A 23,722-nucleotide genomic window follows, 5' to 3' on the forward strand; every position below is an offset into this window, starting at 1 on the left:
ACACACAGGAGCATTACACACTTACACACAGGAGCATTACACACAGGAGCATTACACACTTACACACAGGATCATTACACACTTACACACAGGAGCATTAATGCAGAATAATAGCAAGCACTGTTTTTATTTAGCCTATCATCCGTTCCATAAGCAATTCTCAATTAATCGCATTCTTCCATTGTTTGTGTAAAAACACTAATACCGCACATTAGAGTTGCGATGCAATGTTTTTGAAACACCGGCTCTATAGGGTTGTTATTATAAAGCGCTGTCACTCATTCATCGATCATGGATGTGATATCTGCAGATGCTCAGTCGGGTCAGATCTGTCGATGATCGGGACGGGTCGTGGTCGCAGAGTCGCAGGATTCGCCGCAGATTATTGTTGATTCGCGGATCTGTGGTTGTAACACACCGTTATACACACGCTGTTGTCTTCGAAGCCCTGGTTATCAGATGCTATATTTAGTTCCTGAGTTCAGGGAAGTTTCTTGACGAGATCTGTGCCTTTATGAGTGACTCGAGGAGATCCGAGGCTTCGTTGCATTCGCAGATCCAGAGAACACGAGGATTTGCTTCGAAACCGACAGGACGATTCTCACTTCAGGAAAGCAAGCTTATCAATTTACATTTGTGGACAAACTTGAATTGTAACTGCACTGACGTCAAGGAAAGGCCGAAATACATTGGCTGAAAGTTGCAGGATATTTCTGTATCGCTGAAGTCCAACACATTTTGAGGAAATAATCCAAAACTGCCCTCTGTCTAGACCAGCACGTGTAATATATGCAGTCATGTGAACACACAGCTGCAGAGACACTGGTTTCTGAATCTAGGCTTCATGCAGGCCACAGTTCACATCTCATCAAACGCGTCTCTACAGCACGCATTGTGTTTATCGTGCACTTTATACGCGAAAGTTTTTCGTGCATACACATTAATAAACACCCTGGGGATAAACTGCGTATAATGTGCACGTAAAACCTCATTTTCGCATTTAAATTGCACGATAAATTCAATGCGTGCTATAGAGACGCGTTTGACGAGATCAGGCTGGTGGAGTCGAACACACGACATATAAACAAACACACACACACACACAGTACATATACGCACATGACGCAAACTTCCTATTGCAAACGTCCAATAAAATGAAATCCGCGTTCTAATCTTTTTTTCTTTTTGTTTGCATGCCCTGTGTGTGTTTTACTCTCAGGATTAGTAAGATTAATCTCCGCTGTATCAGACATATCACAATATTGTCTATTTTATATCACGCACTGTAGCGCGCACACTAGAACATGCACGAGCAAAGGTCATGGGTCCGAATCACAATTGATGCATGAATGAATGCAATGTAAATCGTATTGCATTTTTTAAAAAATGAGTCTGGCAAATGCATAAATGTAAAAAAAAAAAAAGTAAGACATTGCACAGGCCTGTTTAATAAATAGCCTATATATAACCAGATGAGATGCAAACTTATTTAATATGTGCGTGTAAAACGTCTGGAAGAGCACATGCAGATGAGGTGTGTGTGTGTGTGTGTGTGCGTGCGGTGGGGGGGGGGGGGGGGGGGGGGCATTTATACTGTGGGTGGACCGATATTGTCACGGCATTGCAGACGAACACACACACACACACACACTACGTGTTCATCCCAGTGCTTCCGTTTCCCAGTGTAACGCACAGGGTTTGACCATTAGAGGAACAGAGAGAGAGAGAGAGAGAGAGAGAGAGAGAGAGAGAGAGAGAGAGAGAGAGAGAGAGAGAGAGGAGGAGGTGATCGTGCTTCTTTTCTCCAGGAATACACACAGATCCTCTGCTTTGCTCCGGGAACTGGCTTTAGTGCAGGTCCATCCCTCAGACCCCGTGTTTGCTCGCTATATCCCCGTGTTTGCTCGCTATATCCCCGTGTTTGCTCGCTATATTCCCGTGTGGACGCAGAGGACCGAGAGCTGGTCCATGGGTTCCCCGAGCAGAACCCCGTGAGCTTCATCGCGCGTGGAATATATGTGACAGAGATCCTCAACCGGCCGTATCTGGATCTGCTCGAGCTCACTGCGCGATTCGGGGACTCGAGGACTGCAGGTAGTGTCCAGTGTCCGTTCCTGACCGATTCTGTGAGTGTTTGCACGTTAGGCCATCGCTACACACTCCACACATGTGAACACACCCGCGGGGCATAGACTGCTCGGTTCTGGTTCGTTGTAGTTAAAGTAATGTGCGGAATATGATTTATCGACAGTTGTGTTCATCTCTCCAAAGAAAGTTGTGATACACACCCGTGCAGTGATTGAAAATCTCCTGATCCATTCATATAATTCATACACGCATCCGTGAACAGAACTGCATGTTTAAAAAGTTAGGTTACACTTTATTTTTTAATTACAAGTGTTAGTGATAACAGTAGATGCATAATTACAAGCAACTAACGCTAAACCAAACCCGGTAACACTTTACAGCGTCATTGTAACATATGCATCATGTAGTTACTAGAGTAGCCCAATAACTATTAATTATGCATAATTACAAGCAACTAACCCTAAACCAAACCCTAATGCTACCCTGTAAGTACATGTAGTTATAATGTTACTCGGTTCTAAAATGTATAATTACAGTGTAACACGGACACCTCAAAATAAAGTGCAACCAATAGCTAAATGTCTATGCATTATGTATATAATATGTATATTAATGTGCAGGCGTGTGTTTGTTTTCCGAGAACGTTGCGATGATTTATGTGAGTTTTCAAAATGATGCTTTTGTAGGAGCATATGTGAGAGTTTTAGTGAAGATCGCTTCAAAACATCGGATATTTCTGTGCAGATTTGGAATGGCATTGTTAGTTTTGTAACAGAAGTTTATGTCGTGATCATAAGAGCGAGACTCGCGAGCACATGAGAGTTGTGTCACTGTAAGCAATGCTTGGACTTATTGAAGCAAACGTGCTGAAGTTCAAGTTCAAGTGGTTTTTATTGTCGTTCATTCATATACGATTACAGTATACTACAAAACGAGATGACGTTTCTCCAGGACTTTAGTGCTACATAAAAACAATCACAAATCACAATGAGTTACATAGACTAGATAAAAATTGCACATAAAAACGTGTAATATAATAATTTACTAAAAGACGAACAACACAAACGCGTGTGTGAAGAGAAGAAGTGCTGATGTGTGTGTGTGTGTGTGTGTGTGTGTGTGTGTGTGTGTGTGTGTGTGTGTGTGTGTGTGTGTGTGTGTGTGTGTGTGTGTGTGTGTGTGTGTGTGTGTGTGTGTGTGTGTGTCCGCAGGCCTCGCTGGAAGAGTTCAGACATGGCGGACAGCGAAGACACTTTCCGGATCCAGAACTCGCCGAGTGACTCCGAATCTAAAGATTTACAGAACGAGGGAAAGTCTGAGAAGCAGAATGGAGCCGCTAGCAAATCCCCATCCTCACAGACAACATACATCCAACAGGTAACCGCTACCGCTACCGTGTGTGTGTGTGTGTGTGTGTGTGTGTGTGTGTGTGTGTGTGTGTGTGTGTGTGTGTGTGTGTGTGTGTGTGTGTGTGTGTGTGTACTTAACCATGTTTTGGCTTCAAACGTGTACCCAGAAGTGAGCTAAATCTGTCAGAGCTAAAACTGTGTTGACTCGTCCTTATTTGTAAAACAATATAAAGTAATTTTTAAACGTAAAATTGCAGAAAGTTCTCTGTCAGGTCCGGCTCTGGTATTCGGCTATAGATGTCTGTGGAATGCAGATTTCTAAATGTGTGTGTGTGAGGAATACGCTATAGTTGCAGATCTGAGGTAACTGTCGAACAGCCGCTGATATTAGAATATTAATAAAGCTGTGCAGTCATTTCATAACTTACTGTTGCTCAGGCGGTCCTCGAGGCACATCGTTTACACGAGTTTAAACTCAGATGTAGATTGACGGAAAGAGATTCATAATAATAAACTGAACTAACAATGAGCAATACATGCGTTACAGTATTTATTCATCTTTGATATATAAATACCAAAATACCAAATATTAATGAAATAAAAATACAGCATTGTTTGTTCATGTTAGTTCACAGTGCCTTAACTAATGTTAACAAATGCAACCTTTGATTTTAATAACAGCAAATGTTGAAAATAATATTAACTAAGATTAATAAATGCTGTAGAAGTATTGCTAATTCTTAGTTCATGTTAGCTAAGGAAGTTTACTAATGTTAACTAATGAACCTTATTGTAAAGTGTTACCCAAAAACAAAATATTGCAACTAAATGTAGCTCAGAACATGAGGGTGTGTGTGTGTGTGTGTGTGTGTGTGTGTGTGTGTGTGTGTGTGTGTGTGTGTGTGTGTGTGCTACATATTTCTGAAAGTTTTCTCTTTGCTATATCATTCGAAAATAATAACACATTTCCATCAAGCAATGTTAGCTTACTCCGTTTTTTAAATGCTTGTTTAGAACAAAATCTAAATATGAAGTTCTACGAACTTAATCTTGGAGTTTAACAACTTAAAATGAATTCTGCTCATGTATTACTGTGCTTTAAAGCTGAGACACTTGTTCCTCCTCGTGTATTCTGATGCCGTTGTGTTTCGCGTTCTGAACGCTTGAACGATCGGTGCTCGTGCTCATGCTCATCCTCTGCCTCTGTCTTTCTAAGGGAATGGAAGGGATAAAAGTTTACTTGCACGAGCGAGAGTTGTGGGCGAAGTTTCATGAAGTGGGAACAGAGATGATCATCACCAAAGCAGGGAGGTAAGAAACAAACCCGTTCATCGCAGCCGTGGCACTTACAGATCACCTTACAAATGTTTATTATACAATATGTATAAATGTATAATTATAATACTAGGCCTAATTATTATTATAGTTCAATAATTGTAATACTATTATTCATCATGCCTATTCCTATATACATTTCCCCATGCAATTATCATAGTTTTTAAAAATAGAATTAAATATACATTTCTTGGTTTCTTGGCTATAACATAAAATGCATGTTTCTGCAACATTTTTTTTTTTGGTGAGTAATTTAGATGTATGGAATTTTTTTATTACAATTTTTAATCCAAACTTATTTTGATTATTTTGTTCAGAATGTGTTTTGAAAGTTGCAGTCTAAATAAAGGCTAATTCCCGAGTTCAATAAGCAATGCTAAGACTCCATAATTTAAGATGAGTTTTTATGCAAGTTATGACTGTAGATAACAACCATCGTTTGGATTCTTGATGCATATTTTTCCACTAATGTTATAATTAGCGATAAACTCGGATCTTTCTCTAAAACCATAAGAGCATTTTAAAATTGTATCATCGCATATTAAATGTATTGCGTCTGAAATATAAAATTAGCAGGGCTTTTTAAATGGTTTGTAAATTATACATGTATATAAACTAGTTGTTTAAAGCAGCAGTGTGGAGTTTCAGGCCCTGAATTTATATCTGAGTTTTAAAAACATATTGAACATGTAGCATGAATACATTGATAAAAACTTCTGCTTCGTCAAAAACAGAAATCACTCGCGGGTTTAAAGCTGAATCTGTGCACGACTGAGCATTGTGATCAGTGTGAGATTAAAAAGGTAAACTTCGAGAAACGCCGAGCTCGTCGCGGGACATCACGTGGACCTCATAAATATCCGTGTGCACGCGGCAGATTATCGTGTTCTTCTCATTTATTATTCATAATCGCGGCAGTTTTCAAAACCGTGCAGTTTATGCTTTTCTCTGCACTGAGCTGAACAAGGCGGCTTTTTACTAACAACATGTTCTCGTCAGTTTAGTGGGAAAATCCCTCTCAATCTAGAGTATTAAACACTCCACAAAATCCCCACAAATACTCAATACTTTTGTGCATTTTTAATACGACAATGTTCTACTTATCACACTTTTAAAGAACATCTTAAGAAGTGGCTTATGAAAAATCAAGTGTGTAAACTTTTTCATAGTAATTTTTTGTGATGTGTTTTATGTATGGTGTTTTAGTAGAGTTTTGTGTATATTGAGTAGTATTTGTTATTGTGTACCTGCCTAGGGACTACGGGCGTAAATTAGCAATACTGCTATAATCCGGCTTGTTTGCATTTTGTATTTTGTACAAATGTACATCAACATGCTTTGTCCCTATCAAATAAAGAATTACAAATACGCGTTTTTCTTAAAGTAAAGCCGTGCATCACGTGTGAAGTTGAGCCACTGCACATATGCATTTTTCATAGTTTTAATTTACCCAATAGGCCTATCTCTTTTCCTTTTTCTTGTCCTTAAATGTTCCTTTTATATTCTGTGCTTTAAGCGTTGTACTTGCAGACTTATAAGACTAAATTAATCTGAATAGATATAGGCTACCATTTTAACTAAAGTGAGTCTAACCAACGCTAACGACCTATTCGTACGTATTTTACGAGGTTGCTGTTTCGGCGCACTCGTGTATTCGTGTAAAGCCCAGTGTGTGTGAGACAATATGTCTCCAAAACACACGCATGAAATGATCGATTTAACCAGAGGATTTTTTGTTTGCTCCAGTAAGAAATATACATTAAATATATTAAGTGATTATACTTACTATTGTTATTATTATTTGAAAAAAGCCTTTCCGCGATTCCTGCTGTAATATTGTCCCGTTTTCGTCCACAGGCGCATGTTTCCCAGCTTCAAAGTGAAGGTCACCGGGTTGAACCCCAAAACCAAATACATTCTCCTGATGGATGTTGTGCCAGCCGATGACCACCGCTATAAATTCGCCGATAACAAATGGTTCGTGAGTCATCAATTGTTTTATTCGCAGTTAATGTCACTGGCGCTGGTTATTATTTACTCTGCGCAAATAGATGGCTTACGTTTAAAGATCTCAAAAGTTCCTGGAAAACTTGTCAAAACTGTCACATATCCCTTTTAATTAAATAATTAAATTATTCATGCTTAAATATGCAGAGAAACACAGACTAAGAACATCTAAATGTTTACACAAATATGTTTGTTCACGTCAATATTTAAAGCAATTGAAAGTGTTTCTGACTTTATGTAACGTGCACATTAAAGGACGAGGAAAGCGTATTATGCCTCTTGTTTTCTGGTCCTTCTTCAGGGTCAGTGGTTTGAATAGTTGAGGTCATTGAGGGAGGACGTCCACAGGCCAACATCTCTGATAATTACCAGTTCAGTGCATGTTCTGGAACTAACGACCCTCTTGATCAACCATCATCTTAGCCATTAACCAAATAAACCGTGCTTTGAAACACATTATGCTCAACACACAAGGCAGCGAGGCATGATGAACGGAGGCCGGTCACATTTGGACAAGTTTCGATTTCAATAAAGGAAACACATGTTGAGGGAACAACACATCTTTTAGTTTTAATGAAATCATCCTTGTACTTAATGCATGATTAGATCAACAGCGAACCTCTGAACAATATCAATAATCTCATGAGAGAAAACAGCAATTGATATAATATTGTGTATATGTACATTTCTGAAAGCAACTGTAATGTAGACTCTTTCTGTAAAGCTGCTTAGAAACGATGTGTATTGTGAAAATGCACAATTTCTAATTCTAAATAAAACACCTTTTAGTTTTAATGAAATCATCGCTGTACTTATTAATGCATGATTAGATCAACAGAATCTCAAAGCATATCAATAACCCCATGAGAGACACCGGCGCTGCACGTGATGCTCCGCCGGGTGAGGACTAGCGTGTGCTGTGCTAGGTCTGTGACGCCTGTGCTTTGCTAGGTCTGTGACGCCTGTGCTTTGCTAGGTCTGTGACGCCTGTGCTTTGCTAGGTCTGTGACGCCTGTGCTTTGCTAGGTCTGTGACGGGGAAAGCTGAGCCTGCGATGCCGGGACGACTGTACGTTCATCCCGACTCTCCGGCCACGGGCGCGCACTGGATGAGGCAGCTCGTGTCTTTCCAGAAGCTCAAGCTGACCAACAACCACCTCGACCCCTTCGGACATGTGAGAGAATATCTGCTTTGAAACTGACATTAACTCTTCCAGCAAACATATTATGGACAAAATCATGTTGGATTCAATTGTGTAAAAAGCTTCTGATTGAACCCCTAAAAATCTTTATTTTTTTAAAAATTGGGGGCATAAATTGCACTGCAAAAATGCTTTTCTTACTCAGTATTTTTGTCTTGTTTCCAGTCCAAATATCCATAAATTCTTAAATCAAGATGCATTACTAGATGAGTAAAATGCCATACGATATTATGTCTTGTTTTCTGGGGATATTAATGAAGTGATTTGTTGCTTAAAAAAAAGTAAAATGATCTGCCAATGGCGTCAGAAAAATAATGTTAATTCAAACAGAAACCAGATTATTTTAGTTTTTACCCCATTGGCAGATCATTTAGATTGTTTTAAGTAAAAACTCACTTCATTTAGATTTTCTTTTTACATAATATGTTTGGTATTTTACTCATCTAGTAAATTCCTCTTGATGTAAGAATTGTTAGATATTTGAACTGGAAACAATACAAAATACAAAGTAAGAAAAGCGTTTTTTGCAAATGTGATGTATTGGTAAAATAATATTTTTGACTTGAACACATCTAGTTAATTTGGATGTAAACTTTTTTTTCCAGTTTAGCAAAAAATGATCACGACACACACACTCAGTGTCTAACACTAACCCAGGCGACGCAGAGAATGAGGATCTGAGTTTCTACACTGTAAAAACAAAAGTTGGTTTAACTTATAAAAAGCAAGTTACCTTGTTGCCTTAAAATTTTAAAAAGTTCGTTGTAATTAAATTTGAGTTAATACAATGAGGAAGAATGGTTGAATGAACAGAAACTCAAAATAATGTGTTATCTTCACACATTAGTTATCCAAGTTGATTTGACAAAAGATTAAAAGTTGTGATAACAAATCATGAAAATATTGTTTTACAGTGTAGGTGTTTGAGTTTGTAGGTTTTGGGGTTTTTGAGTTTTTTGGGTTTTTTGGTTTCTTTGGGTTTGTAGGTTTTGGGGTTTTTGAGTTTGTAGGTTTTTGGGTTTGTAGGTTTTTGAGTTTCTAGGTTTTTGGGTTTGTTGGTTTTTGGGGTTTGTAGAGTTTTTTGGGTTTGTAGGTTTTTGAGTTTCTAGTTTTTTGAGTTTGTAGGTTTTGGGGTTTGTAGGTTTTTGAGTTTCTAGTTTTTTGAGTTTGTAGGTTTTTGAGTTTGTAGGTTTTTGGGGTTTGTAGGGTTTTGGGGTTTGTAGGTTTTTGAGTTTCTAGTTTTTTGAGTTTGTAGGTTTTTGAGTTTCTAGGTTTTTGGGTTTGTAGGGTTTTGAGTTTCTAGGTTTTTGGGGTTTGTAGGGTTTTGAGTTTCTAGGTTTTTGGGTTTGTAGGGTTTTGAGTTTCTAGGTTTTTGGGGTTTGTAGGGTTTTGAGTTTCTAGGTTTTTGGGTTTGTAGGTTTTTAAGTTTGTAGGGTTTTGAGTTTGTAAGGTTTGGGGTTTCTAGGTTTTTGAGTTTGTAGGGTTTTGAGTTTGTAGGGTTTTGAGTTTGTAGGGTTTTGGGTTTGTAGGGTTTTGAGTTTGTAGGTTTTGGGGTTTGTAGGGTTTTAAGTTTGTAGGGTTTTGGGGTTTGTAGGGTTTTAAGTTTGTAGGGTTTTGGGGTTTGTAGGGTTTTAAGTTTGTAGGGTTTTGGGGTTTGTAGGTAGCGTTCTGCGTGTGAATGGAACTGAGCTCCAGCTCAGGAAACACAGATCTGGAAAGGTGCCGCTGACAGACGCCAGATCAGAGTAATAACCCAAACACATCTTAAATCCAGTCATGATAATTGAGACAACTAAAGCACCAGCAGCCGCCTCAGAAGTGGACACGCGGAGTTCAGATTACTCATTTACGCTCTGTAAACGGTTGTGCGTTATAAGAAACGTAATTATCTTCAGGTACCAGCAATCTCGACATGCGAAGCGTCAACTTTCGGTTTGAGCAAAGAAAGCCTCAAGACTCAAACTCAGTGATAATCTCAATCCCAGCGCAGAGCACATCCTCAGATTAAGAGCCGAGCGCCTCACGTGCGGCTTCGGCTGCTCAGTCGATCAGGTTTGCTTCTCCGCCAAACCTCAGCTGGCAGAATGAAATCGGAGCCTTGCTGGAATGTGAGTCGAGTTGTAAATTTCTGTCCTGAATGTATTTTTGATTGGTTGCAGTGGTTCTTGGCGAGCCCCCTTTTGTGCCGAAAGAGCACCCTGGGATTTATAAATGAAGGACGGCTTCTCGACCAAAATAACAATCTATCGGTTTGTTGTTCCAGGTGGTTGAAATAATTTCAGACCTATTTATAATTATAGTCTCAGAAGCAGGGCTGGACATGCGATGCTATAGGCTGGAACCTGTTAGGAAATACATAAAAACAGCCAATATTTCCAAACTCCGTCTTAATTAGACTCCAATGATGAGATAAAGATGTCTGAAAGAAACGCACAATAATTCCCATGTGGGTCACTTGACTTACCAAGCATGTAAAAGCAATGGAACACAGTCTGAATTGTCCAAGTTCAAGGCTTTTTTAGATTTTTTAGCTTTGGCTTTGATCATTTTCGTCTCATTCATCAATACACACACACACACACACACACATTCCCTGCCTCTCGCAGCCATGCAGAAATATCAGAGTTTGGATAACTGTGCTTCAAACTGTTTATATGTGGAGACAGTGTGTGATGAGTGATGGACAGAGGAATACAACGGCTGTTGATCCGCAGGGCTTCGGAGTCTGTGATGTCGGGAACATGAAAGAGTGGAGGAACATTCATGCCCTCAGCGATCGCTCACTATCATTAAAACTATCATCCAGCGCTGGACAAACTGAGGAGCAAACACACTAACGCCAGTGGGTGGTCCGGCAGATTCACTAATGTTATAAGCTGTCCCGCCAGGCCTTTAGTGTGCGCAAGACTTTTATTTTGACATCACATTTTAAAGCAATGCATTTTTCTTTTTCTTTTTTTGCAATAAATCGTCTTGTCGATCTGGAGCAAAAGCAATATTCTCAGCTGAGAGCAATGTTTAAAGTTTACAGCAAGCCCTGCTTTCCAAGTCTCGGTGTTGATTCGAGCCAAAAGCGGCTCAGAGGGACACACACACACACACACACACACACACACACACACACACACGATGGACTGATGTCACTGATCAAAGCAGAAACGCTGCAGTTGTTTAGAGAATGCATGCATAGAGGAACGTGTGTGTGTGTGTGTGTGTGTGTGTGTGTGTGTGTGTGTGTGTGTGTGTGTGTGTGTGTGTGTGTGTGTGTGTGTGTGTGTGTGTGTGTGTGTGTGTGTGTGTGTGTGTTTAAACTTGGCATCCACATCCAGAATGCAAAGTTTAGACAAAATAGCCTACATTATACACACACACACACACACACACACACACACACTTGGAAAAGAACAGGCCACAGAACCGAAAAGAACAAAAAAGCAAATATTATATTTAAAGTGGCCGGGTTACGGAGAGCTCTGGTTCTGAAACTCTCGTTTGAACAACAAGTGGCCGATCGAGCGGTTTTAGAGATGGCAAAACTGTTTGTGCATATATATATATATATATATATATATATATATATATATATATATATATATATATATATATATATATATAATACAATACAATACAAGATATGTTATTTTAGCAAAGTATCTGTAACTAAGTCCGACACACATTTAGGCTTGTCCAAAGAAAGCGGGTTTTGCAGGTTTACAGACGGAGCGCAAGATTATTATTGATCAAGCGTTTCTGAAACATTAATGTGTTTAAAAAACATGGCTAATAGAAAGAAAAACGTTCATAGCAATTTATAAGCGTTCTTCTTTCGCAATGACATATCATAGCATCATTTTAATTAAGTGTCTATATTATCGAAGAAGATCCGTTAAATACTATGCATTTGATCGTCATATTTAAGCTCTATTTTCTTTCCAGATCATCCTGAATTCCATGCATAAATATCAGCCCCGGATCCACATCGTGAAGGCCGATGAAAATAACGGATTTGGGTCCAAAAACACGGCGTTCTGCACTCATGTGTTCCCGGAGACGGCCTTCATCGCAGTCACGTCCTACCAGAACCACAAGGTAAGAGTGTTGACCGAACATTGCTGAGGTCTTTTTAAACATTATAAGCATGAAGTTGGAAAATATATTGAATTAAATTATTGAATTAGTATATAATTATCTGCTTCTGGTCAGATGTGTGTGAGCTGATGATTCCTGATTGGTCGAATGATTCAATCACATTATATGCGCCTAACTTTGAGATTGGCCCCAAAACAATTAGATTGCTATATCAAAAAAATTGTTGCTAGATAAAACTGGTAATAATTCTACTAATTAGTATGATATTAATATATGTAGTATTACATAGTATTACATTATATTTTTAAATTATATAAATTATATTTTTTATCACAGTGCATGTTTAAGATTTTTCACTCTGAATTCACGAAATGTATAAGTCTGTTAAGCGATTCTCCCGAAAGCAAAGCTCATCCGACTGTGTTAAGTTAATAAACTGTATTATTAGATATCTAAATACACTCTAAAAAATGCTGGGTTGTTTCAACCCAATTTTGGGTAAAATATGGACAAACCCAAACGTTGGATTAAAAATGTAATTTAAAAATTCAACCCAACGGCATATTTTATCCAGAAATCTGCATTTTTTTAGAGTGTATTATATTATATTTTAACTTAGAAAATAAAAAAGAATAAAACATGTCCGAAAAGTTTATGTGGCAACTAAATATTATGAAAACGTGATTTATATATTTTTGGTCAGCTGTTTTGTTCCTCAGAATATTCCGTTTGTGAATTATAAATGCGATTAATAGTTCAGCAAACCAGGACATTTATAACTCCTAAATATCACACATGCACTACAGATACGGAAAGAATGCACAAATAAACTAAATAAAGAGATAAAACATGTCCTTAATACATTATGGCGTTGTGTGCTTATAATAAAAATGAACGTATTTGTGTTTTGGTCACACTAGTTGCAGACTACAGTTAAAGCTCGTGTTTGCGCTGTAATTAAATAATAATCATTAATGACGCCGCGATTCCGCTCGATCGCAAATATAGGAATATGGTAAAGATGCAAACTCGCTTGTGTTTCTAACACCGATCTGGATAATGTGAGAAAGATCATCGACATGCACACATTTAGCACACTTTAATTCAGACCTCTTGTGTTTACCTGTGTTTATTCATTGATTGCGATTGGTGTAAAACACGTTTATTTGACGCGTTGAAGCTTCTAGTATTAACACGTTTTGTCATTTTTTAATTCACACGGGAGAGGTATAGCTATTAATTATTTACATAGCTTACATGCAACATAAAATAGTTAATTTAGCCGATGTCTTTAAACAGATTTTTTAAGAAAGCAATTTTACACCTTAAAAGAGTAAAAGCACTTGCACCTGTATGTCATTAAAAATAAAAGATTTTGAATAACCTTTTGGGTCTTAAGTTTGCAGCTAAACAAACCAGCGCTGATAAGCATGTGTGGACCAGATTTATGAGCATGAGCAACAAGTTACAAAACACAGTTTACCAGCGCATGCATGGCGCATATTCCTCAACAGTGAAGCCTAACATACCCGTGTGAATGCGCTTATTCCGTGCAAACCCGTGCAATACTGCGAATATAGCGCACAGACTTGCTTTTTCAACGCAATAACATGTACTTCGGTTAATCAAAGTGAGCAGAGAAAATTTAAAGAGAATATAAAGAGAAACAACTTTGCGAACAAGCGATTTCCAAACTCTGGTCGAGCAGATCAGACGTTGTACTGTGCAAATACGGTGCGCAAATGCGGCGTGTTTTGACGTCAATTGACTCGTGAAATAATCAAAAAGGCGATTAAAGCTGTGTCAAAACTGCATGCATGCATCATGTATTTGTTACAACTCTGACTAAAATAATCTGCTATGTGAGATCACAATATAAGGCACAAACTGATGTCATTTTTAAATGTAGCCTACAAATAAATATAAGCACTGTGCATTTGTACTAGCTGGCGTTAATTTGTAAAGAGGACAAAAATGGATCATTTTTAAACCCATAAAATAACTAATTTTACATTCTGGCATTTATGTGCTGTTGACTTCCGCCTTGTTCACATTCTTGCACATGGGGATTCAAAAGAGACATTTTTTTCCCTTTTTAATTTAGGTAGCCTATGATAGAACTGTTGCAATATTTATTTTGACAACTAATATGCAGTGTTAACTTTTTCAGTTGCAACTTTTTTTTTTTTACAAACTGGTTGGTTGAAGAATTCAATGATTATATAAAATTCACTGAAGGTTGATTAATCTTTGAGCTACAGTAGTTATCTGCATGTCTCATTCATGAAGGTGCAACAATGTAGAACAAGCTATTGGGGGTTTTGAGAACCAGAAGCAAGCTAACTGAGCAAGTTGAACTTAGTATGTGCCCCTTTATTAATATGCCTAAGGTGGTGAATAATAATAATAAAAAAGATAAAAATTCACTCAGTATTCCATGATTCCTAATTCACTACTATCTCAATTACAAGTATAAGTATAAATTGACTGTATTCAGTAGTGTAGGCACTAAAACAGTCCAATGCTTATAGTTAAACTCATTTTGAAATTAAAATAATAAAAATTTCTGTGCCACCCCAGACTGGTGGCTGGCCCTTGCCTGGCCACCCCCATGAAAAAATCCTGGCTCCGCCACTGGATGCGACATCGTTGGCATGTTCCGATTTTTCCCTTTTTGTACTCTTAGTAAAAGGTGCACATTTAAGACATCAAATTGTAATTTACAAAACTACTCAAATTTGGGTTTGGGTTAGTGAAGGGCACAGCGGGTTCATAAGAGCTCAAAAGTAATTTTTTACATCTCAAGTGTCAAAGATCAAATCCTGTTAGGAAACACAGCAGAGAGAGAGAGAGAGAGAGAGAGAGAGAGAGAGAGAGAGAGAGAGAGTCACGTGGCTTTGGTAAATTGGGATTTACTTTATTTGCAAATGCTTGGCAACTTTTTTGAGTTCTTTATTGTTCAGTTTTATGTTCTGTCTTTTATTCACTTTCACAGATTTTGTAATCTATCAAATCAGATTATCACATTATCACAATGATATTAATAATACGTTTTATCCTTTTAAAATCAAATTTTCATTAAAAGCAACTTTAAATAATACAAGTTTTCACTTGGCAAAAAAAAAACATATTTTATGGTAACACTTTACAATAAGGGTTCATATTAATTTCAACATTTACTAATACGTTATTAAAATCGAAGGTTGCATTTGTTAACATTAGTTACTGCACTGTGATGTAACATGAACAGCTGTGTTTATTAACTAACTTTAACTAAGATTAACTAATACATTTGCTCATTGTTAGTTCATGTTGGTAAAAACATTAACTAATGTTAACTAATGAACCTTATTGTAAAGTGTTGCCAAACCCTTTGTTTTACTAAATATTTGCCGTTGATATGACATTTTATTTTATATCTCAGATTATGGCAGGATTAAGATATTATTGGTGCTTCGCATGTGGAATTATTAGAGATTTTCCGCCTTAAAGACAAAACAATCTCCCCAACGGACAGATGTGTTCCTGCAGCTTCAAACAAACCCCAGTTTCTGTGAGATTTCATCTTTTCATCTTCAGAATATGATGATCATCAGTCATTCTGATCTATCTATTAGATATGCCTTCAAAGTCAAGAGTGAAGACATTAGTTTAATGTTTAATGTTTAGTGGTTGTTACAGAGGATTCCCCCATTAACAGAAACATTCAAGACAATCATGTTTAAATCATCTTTAGGATTTTCCTGCTTTGTCTGCCAAGATGTGGCATTTAGAAATAACTTATCTTGTGGACTCATTAATAAGCAGAGATCTGGAGTTGTGGACTCATTAATAAGCAGAGCTCTGGAGTTGTGGACTCATTAATAACCAGAGATCTGGAGTTGTGGACTCATTAATAACCAGAGATCTGGAGTTGTGGACTCATTAATAACCAGAGATCTGGAGTTGTGGACTCATTAATAAACAGAGATCTGGAGTTGTGGACTCATTAATAACCAGAGATCTGGAGTTGTGGACTCATTAATAAATAGAGATCTGGAGTTGTGGACTCATTAATAACCAGAGATCTGGAGTTGTGGACTCATTAATAACCAGAGATCTGGAGTTGTGGACTCATTAATAACCAGAGATCTGGAGTTGTGGACTCATTAATAAGCAGAGATCTGGAGTTGTGGACTCATTAATAAGCAGAGATCTGGAGTTGTGGACTCATTAATAAGCAGAGATCTGGAGTTGTGGACTCATTAATAACCAGAGATCTGGAGTTGTGGACTCATTAATAAGCAGAGATCTGGAGTTCTGGACTCATTAATAAGCAGAGATCTGGAGTTGTGGACTCATTAATAAGCAGAGATCTGGAGTTGTGGACTCATTAATAACCAGAGATCTGGAGTTGTGGACTCATTAATAAACAGAGATCTGGAGTTGTGGACTCATTAATAACCAGAGATCTGGAGTTGTGGACTCATTAATAAATAGAGATCTGGAGTTGTGGACTCATTAATAACCAGAGATCTGGAGTTGTGGACTCATTAATAACCAGAGATCTGGAGTTGTGGACTCATTAATAACCAGAGATCTGGAGTTGTGGACTCATTAATAAGCAGAGATCTGGAGTTGTGGACTCATTAATAAGCAGAGATCTGGAGTTGTGGACTCATTAATAAGCAGAGATCTGGAGTTGTGGACTCATTAATAACCAGAGATCTGGAGTTGTGGACTCATTAATAAGCAGAGATCTGGAGTTCTGGACTCATTAATAAGCAGAGATCTGGAGTTGTGGACTCATTAATAAGCAGAGATCTGGAGTTGTGGACTCATTAATAACCAGAGATCTGGAGTTGTGGACTCATTAATAAGCAGATATCTGGAGTTGTGGACTCATTAATAAGCAGAGATCTGGAGTTGTGGACTCATTAATAACCAGAGATCTGGAGTTGTGGACTCATTAATAACCAGAGATCTGGAGTTGTGGCCTCATTAATAAGCAGAGATCTGGAGTTGTGGACTCATTAATAAGCAGAGATCTGGAGTTGTGGACTCATTAATAAGCAGAGATCTGGAGTTGTGGACTCATTAATAACCAGAGATCTGGAGTTGTGGACTCATTAATAACCAGAGATCTGGAGTTGTGGCCTCATTAATAAGCAGAGATCTGGAGTTGTGGACTCATTAATAACCAGAGATCTGGAGTTGTGGACTCATTAATAACCAGAGATCTGGAGTTGTGGACTCATTAATAACCAGAGATCTGGAGTTGTGGACTCATTAATAAGCAGAGAGCTGGAGTTGTGGACTCATTAATAACCAGAGATCTGGAGTTGTGGACTCATTAATAAGCAGAGAATTGGAGTTGTGGACTCATTAATAACCAGAGATCTGGAGTTGTGGACTCATTAATAACCAGAGATCTGGAGTTGTGGCCTCATTAATAACCAGAGATCTGGAGTTGTGGACTCATTAATAAGCAGAGATCTGGAGTTGTGGACTCATTAATAACCAGAGATCTGGAGTTGTGGCCTCATTAATAAGCAGAGATCTGGAGTTGTGGACTCATTAATAAGCAGAGATCTGGAGTTGTGGACTCATTAATAAGCAGAGATCTGGAGTTCTGGACTCATTAATAACCAGAGATCTGGAGTTGTGGCCTCATTAATAACCAGAGATCTGGAGTTGTGGACTCATTAATAACCAGAGATCTGGAGTTCTGGACTCACTAATAACCAGAGATCTGGAGTTGTGGACTCATTAATAAGCAGAGATCTGGAGTTGTGGACTCATTAATAACCAGAGATCTGGAGTTGTGGCCTCATTAATAACCAGAGATCTGGAGTTGTGGCCTCATTAATAAGCAGAGATCTGGAGTTGTGGACTCATTAATAAGCAGAGATCTGGAGTTGTGGACTCATTAATAACCAGAGATCTGGAGTTGTGGACTCATTAATAAATAGAGATCTGGAGTTGTGGACTCATTAATAACCAGAGATCTGGAGTTGTGGACTCATTAATAACCAGAGATCTGGAGTTGTGGACTCATTAATAACCAGAGATCTGGAGTTGTGGACTCATTAATAACCAGAGATCTGGAGTTGTGGACTCATTAATAACCAGAGATCTGGAGTTGTGGACTCATTAATAAATAGAGATCTGGAGTTGTGGACTCATTAATAACCAGAGATCTGGAGTTGTGGACTCATTAATAACCAGAGATCTGGAGTTGTGGACTCATTAATAACCAGAGATCTGGAGTTGTGGACTCATTAATAACCAGAGATCTGGAGTTGTGGACTCATTAATAACCAGAGATCTGGAGTTGTGGACTCATTAATAACCAGAGAGCTGGAGTTGTGGACTCATTAATAACCAGAGATCTGGAGTTGTGGCCTCATTAATAACCAGAGATCTGGAGTTGTGGCCTCATTAATAAGCAGAGATCTGGAGTTGTGGACTCATTAATAAGCAGAGATCTGGAGTTGTGGACTCATTAATAAGCAGAGATCTGGAGTTGTGGCCTCATTAATAACCAGAGATCTGGAGTTGTGGACTCATTAATAAGCAGAGATCTGGAGTTGTGGACTCATTAATAACCAGAGAGCTGGAGTTGTGGACTCATTAATAACCAGAGATCTGGAGTTGTGGACTCATTAATAACCAGAGATCTGGAGTTGTGGACTCATTAATAACCAGAGATCTGGAGTTGTGGACTCATTAATAACCAGAGATCTGGAGTTGTGGACTCATTAATAACCAGAGATCTGGAGTTGTGGCCTCATTAATAACCAGAGATCTGGAGTTGTGGCCTCATTAATAAGCAGAGATCTGGAGTTGTGGACTCATTAATAACCAGAGATCTGGAGTTGTGGCCTCATTAATAAGCAGAGATCTGGAGTTGTGGACTCATTAATAAGCAGAGATCTGGAGTTGTGGACTCATTAATAACCAGAGATCTGGAGTTGTGGCCTCATTAATAAGCAGAGATCTGGAGTTGTGGACTCATTAATAAGCAGAGATCTGGAGTTGTGGACTCATTAATAACCAGAGATCTGGAGTTGTGGCCTCATTAATAAGCAGAGATCTGGAGTTGTGGACTCATTAATAACCAGAGATCTGGAGTTCAGATCAGGTTGAGGATCTCATTGATTGTTTCTAATGGATGAATAGACTCACACATGTGTTTGTTTGCAGATCACGCAGCTGAAGATCGAGAACAATCCCTTCGCTAAGGGCTTTCGTGGAAGCGACGATATGGAGTTGCATCGCATGTCACGAATGCAGAGGTGAGTCGGAACCGGCAGAATCAGACATAATCCACAAATACAAACACGGTAAGATTTCTTCTATTGTCGGCACATTTACACTGATTGCTGTGGTGGATAGAAGTAATTCCATATAAAGTTTTCAGTTTGATACACAATGAACTATACACACTACAGACCGACTGGTCCATAAGTTGAGGAAACTCACTGCAAAAATGCTGTTCTTACTCAGTATTTGTGTCTTGTTTCCTGTCCAATATCTACAAATTCTTAAAATAAGATGTATTTACTAAAGTAGTGAAATGTCATAAGATATTATGTCTTGTTTTCTGGGGAAATAAATCAAAATGAAGCGATTTTTTTTGCTTAAAAACAACAACACAATCTGCTAATGGGGAAAGAAAAATAATGTTAATTCAAACAGAAACAATATTATTTTTCTTACCCCGTTGGCAGATCATTTAGCTTGTTAAGCAAAAACTCACTTCATTTGGATTTATTTCCCCAGAAAACAAGACATAATATCTTATGACATTTCACTACTTTAGTAAATGCATCTTATTTTAAGAATTTTTAGATATTTGGACTGGAAACAAGACACAAATACTGAGTAAGAAAAGCATTTTTCTGCAGTGCTCAAAGACGTCCTGAAGCTTGTTGCCTGAAGGTTTGGTGTTTCTGTTATTTTACAGTGAGCCAAATTAGGAGCTCGCTCTTTACATAGGTGTCTTGCAGATAACAGGAGAACTGATTAAACTGAACAGGGTCTTGTTAATCAATGCTCTCCGCCAGCGCAGACACAAACCAGAGCCGCCGTGCCCAACACTGATGGGACACTTGCAATGCGATTGTTCCTCTTGAAAACCATCCACTCATGGCAAGATCTCTATAGATCAGAACCGTTTTCTGTAGTTGGGATATTTGGTCCAGTGGAGGTAAAGACCACATGGCGCGCGCTCTTATTTTCTCCAGATGACTGCTGTAGAGAGTGTGGAAAAACACATTTTCAAAGCAGGAATCTGGCCGTACGGCAGCCAACACAGGCGTTGTCCACTACAAAATGACAGACTTCATAATACACCAGGAAAAAATGTCCATGCTCTTTCCATGCCGTAGTTAACTTTGTCTGTTGTTACTTTGAAACAAGCCGAGAAAGAACTGACTAATGTCTCCCACGAGAGCCTTCTATTGAGTTTCCAGATAATGACCTGAAGACTTTAAGACCCAACTAAAGCCTGTGCGATTCTCCTACTGAATCCGCCATACAACTTTAATCTCAGTTATTCATTCTGCAGACGCTTTGACTTGCAAAAAATGCTTTTCTTACTCAGTATTTGTGTCTTGTTTCCAGTCCAAATGTCTAAAAATACTTAAATCAAGATGCATTTACTAGATGAGTAAAATGCCATAAGATATTATGTCTTGTTTTCTGGGGAAATAAATCAAAATTAAGTTTTTGCTTAACAAGCTAAATTATCTGCCAATGGGGTAAGAAAGAAAACTTGTTTCTGTTTGAAATAACATTATTTTTCTTTCCCCATTGGCAGATAATTTAGCTTTTTTTTAAAGCAACAAATCACTTCATTTTCATTTATATCCCCAGAAAACAAGACATAATATCTTATGGCATTTTACTCATCTAGTAAATGCATCTTGATTTAAGAATTGTTAGATATTTGGACTGGAAACAAGACACAAATACTGAGTAAGAAAAGCATTTTTGCAGTGTGAGGAAGCCACAATCCGTTAAAAAGACTTTGAAGCAAAGTAATGTATCATAAAAAACACAATGAGAATAAAAAGCCTCGACTGGTGGCGAAGTCAAAGGTCCTGATATCCTATCTGTCCTCCACTGTCAAACACTGAGACGAAGCAGGTCTGGTCTGAGTTAAACTCGGAACAACTGGAAACCAGGTCAGTGGTTCAAAAGAAATAGTCGAGGAATTAATGCATCTTTCATAGATTAATTGGCATGAAAAGCTCCCGTCGTGGACAGATGGAGAAGAGATTATGTGGTCAGTCTTCAGAGAATGGTTGCGAGAGCTTGACTGAAGGAAAGGCATGTAAATGAATGTCATGAAATGGGTTTTTCTGTCCTGTAAAGCACTAAGGAGTATCCGGTGGTTCCTCGCAGTACTGTACGCCAGCGGGTCGGCACCAGCGCCAGTCCCTTCGGTGGAGACGTCCAGGTTCTGTCCGCTCCCGGGGTCATGGGCTCTCAGTACTCCTGTGAGAACGGGGTCTCGAGCTCGACCCAGGCCCAGTCCTCTTACCCGCTGCCCCACGAGCACCGACAGGACTATCACTGCGTCAAGAGGAAAGGTGGGTCCATGTCACAGCTCACTGCTTTTTCTTTTCTTTTCTTTTTAAGACATAGTTGCATATACAAAGTACACATAAAGGGGAGGAAGAAAATAACTTCTGAAAACTTTAGCTTTTCGTGTTAGTCCCCCTGTAGTCGATCATTTTATCCCTTACAACTCACCAAAACTACATATTTAAACGTTTTTCCCTGAAAAAAAATGTCTTAATGCCTTAAAATATTTTGAATGTAACTCGACACTCTTGCCTCATTTAGTATGCGTGGTTCTATGAATATGCAAATGAGCCCCGCCTCCACTCACTCACTCACTCAGAGATCCACTGGTGGACGATCACACGTTGATCTGATTGGTTACAAGGTAGTTTGTGACGTCAGAAACACCAGCGATTTCAAACCGTGTGTTTGAGACTGTCTTTGGTTCACTGCAGTTTTAAGCAGAAAATACTCAGCAATGCTGTCCACTTATGAACTTACACATGGTGTGTGTTACAGCAGATTAATAACACCACATACACACATAAACAAGGCTTGATTTCCGCCACAGGGGGACTTTAATGAACACTGTAAGAATGTGTTTTCCCCATTTCGGTTAGGATTACGATTACTTTTCACTGTGGCAAATCTAATCGCAATGATTCGGTCCCGTTTGATAGGCTTGTGAGATTCTACCGAACTCATTTCCATCCCGTTTTGTCTGTGTGCAGCCGAGGACGACTGCCCCGCGGGAGAGCACTCGTACAAGAAGAGCTACGTGGAAAGTTCATCCAGCGAAGACGATCACTACTACCGGCCCGTGAGCTACTCTCAGGCTCTGGGTCTCAGCGGCGCCCCCTACAGGCCCGAGTCGGGTCAGCGCCAGGCCTGCATGTACGCCAATTCGTCTCAACCCAGCGAGCCCGTGCCGAGCCTGGAGGACATCAGCTGCAACACCTGGACCGGCGTCTCGCCGTACGCCGGCTTGCATCAGCCCTACCAGCACTTCTCGGCTCACTTCACCTCCGGCCCGCTGGTGTCCCGGCTGAGCGGCGTCTCAGGCCACGCCTCCCCACAGCTGGGTGACGCCCACTCCATGTACCAGAGCTCAATGTCCCATCAGCCACTGGGGCGCCAGTGCAGTCCGAGCGCGGGAATCCAGTCGCCCACTGGAAACGAGTACTTGTACACACACACACACACACTCTCCCCGCACCAGTACCACACCGTGCACGTCATGCCCGACTGGAACGAAGCCAGCTAACTGGATCCCCAACATGGAGGATGGCGCTTTATGCATATTTATATCTTTTATATATCCAGGCTGACTCGTGCCGTAAACATCGGAGGCCACACTGCGAAAAATGCTTTTTTTACTCAGTATTAGTCTTGTTTCCAGTCCAAATATCGAAACATTCTTAAATCAAGATGCTTTTACTAAAGTAGCAAAATGCCATACTATAGTCCCAAACGACACACTATACACTATGCACTTACACACTATGTACTTCTGCACTATGTACTCAACCGTGTACTGTATGAAGTATTTTGTCTAATGCCCCCCCCCCCCCCATAACGTTACACACTGCGTTAAAAAAGTGCATCACCCGGGAACTTAAAGTGCACTCTTTATTGTTAGAGTTCTCAGTGTGAACACACTATTCCGCTATTCACACTATTTACACTACAAAATGTCGTAGAGTAGTGTACAAGTGTGCGATTGGGAAGCCCTTCGTGTCGTGTTTTCTGGGGACATAAATCCAAATAAAGTGATTTGTTGTTTAAAACAAGCAAAATGATCTTCCAATGGGGAAAGAAAATAATCTTGTTTCTGTTTAAATTAAGATTTTTCTTACCCCACTGGCAGATCATTTAGCTTTTTTGAAGCAACAATTCACTTAATTTGTGTTAATTTCCCAGGAAAACAACCCATAATGGGCCCTATTGTAACGTTCTGAAACGCAAGTATCAAACGCGAAACGCAAGTAACTCTGTGGGCGGATCCCGGCGCTGTTGCTATTATACCGGCGGGATAAACGACTCTTGCGCCAACGCAAATCTAACATGTGTTGGTCTGAAGTCGCTTCATTACTCATAGGTG

General features: G+C 39.2%; 1 protein-coding gene across 1 annotated transcript; it reads left to right on the top strand.

The window, feature by feature from the left end:
* Positions 1-3,318: 3,318 nt before the first annotated feature.
* On the top strand, positions 3,319-22,885 carry tbx5a (T-box transcription factor 5a; the record flags this gene model as incomplete). Its single annotated transcript, XM_079607684.1, has 8 exons — positions 3,319-3,465; positions 4,654-4,748; positions 6,630-6,749; positions 7,806-7,953; positions 11,917-12,069; positions 19,255-19,346; positions 21,430-21,647; positions 22,353-22,885. The coding sequence occupies exons 1-8, from the start codon at positions 3,322-3,324 to the stop codon at positions 22,883-22,885; spliced, it is 1,503 nt and encodes a 500-aa protein (XP_079463810.1). The 5' UTR covers positions 3,319-3,321.
* Positions 22,886-23,722: the final 837 nt, after the last annotated feature.

Source organism: Phoxinus phoxinus, assembly GCF_949152265.1.
Source record: "Phoxinus phoxinus genome assembly, chromosome: 3".
Taxonomy (NCBI): domain Eukaryota; kingdom Metazoa; phylum Chordata; class Actinopteri; order Cypriniformes; family Leuciscidae; genus Phoxinus; species Phoxinus phoxinus.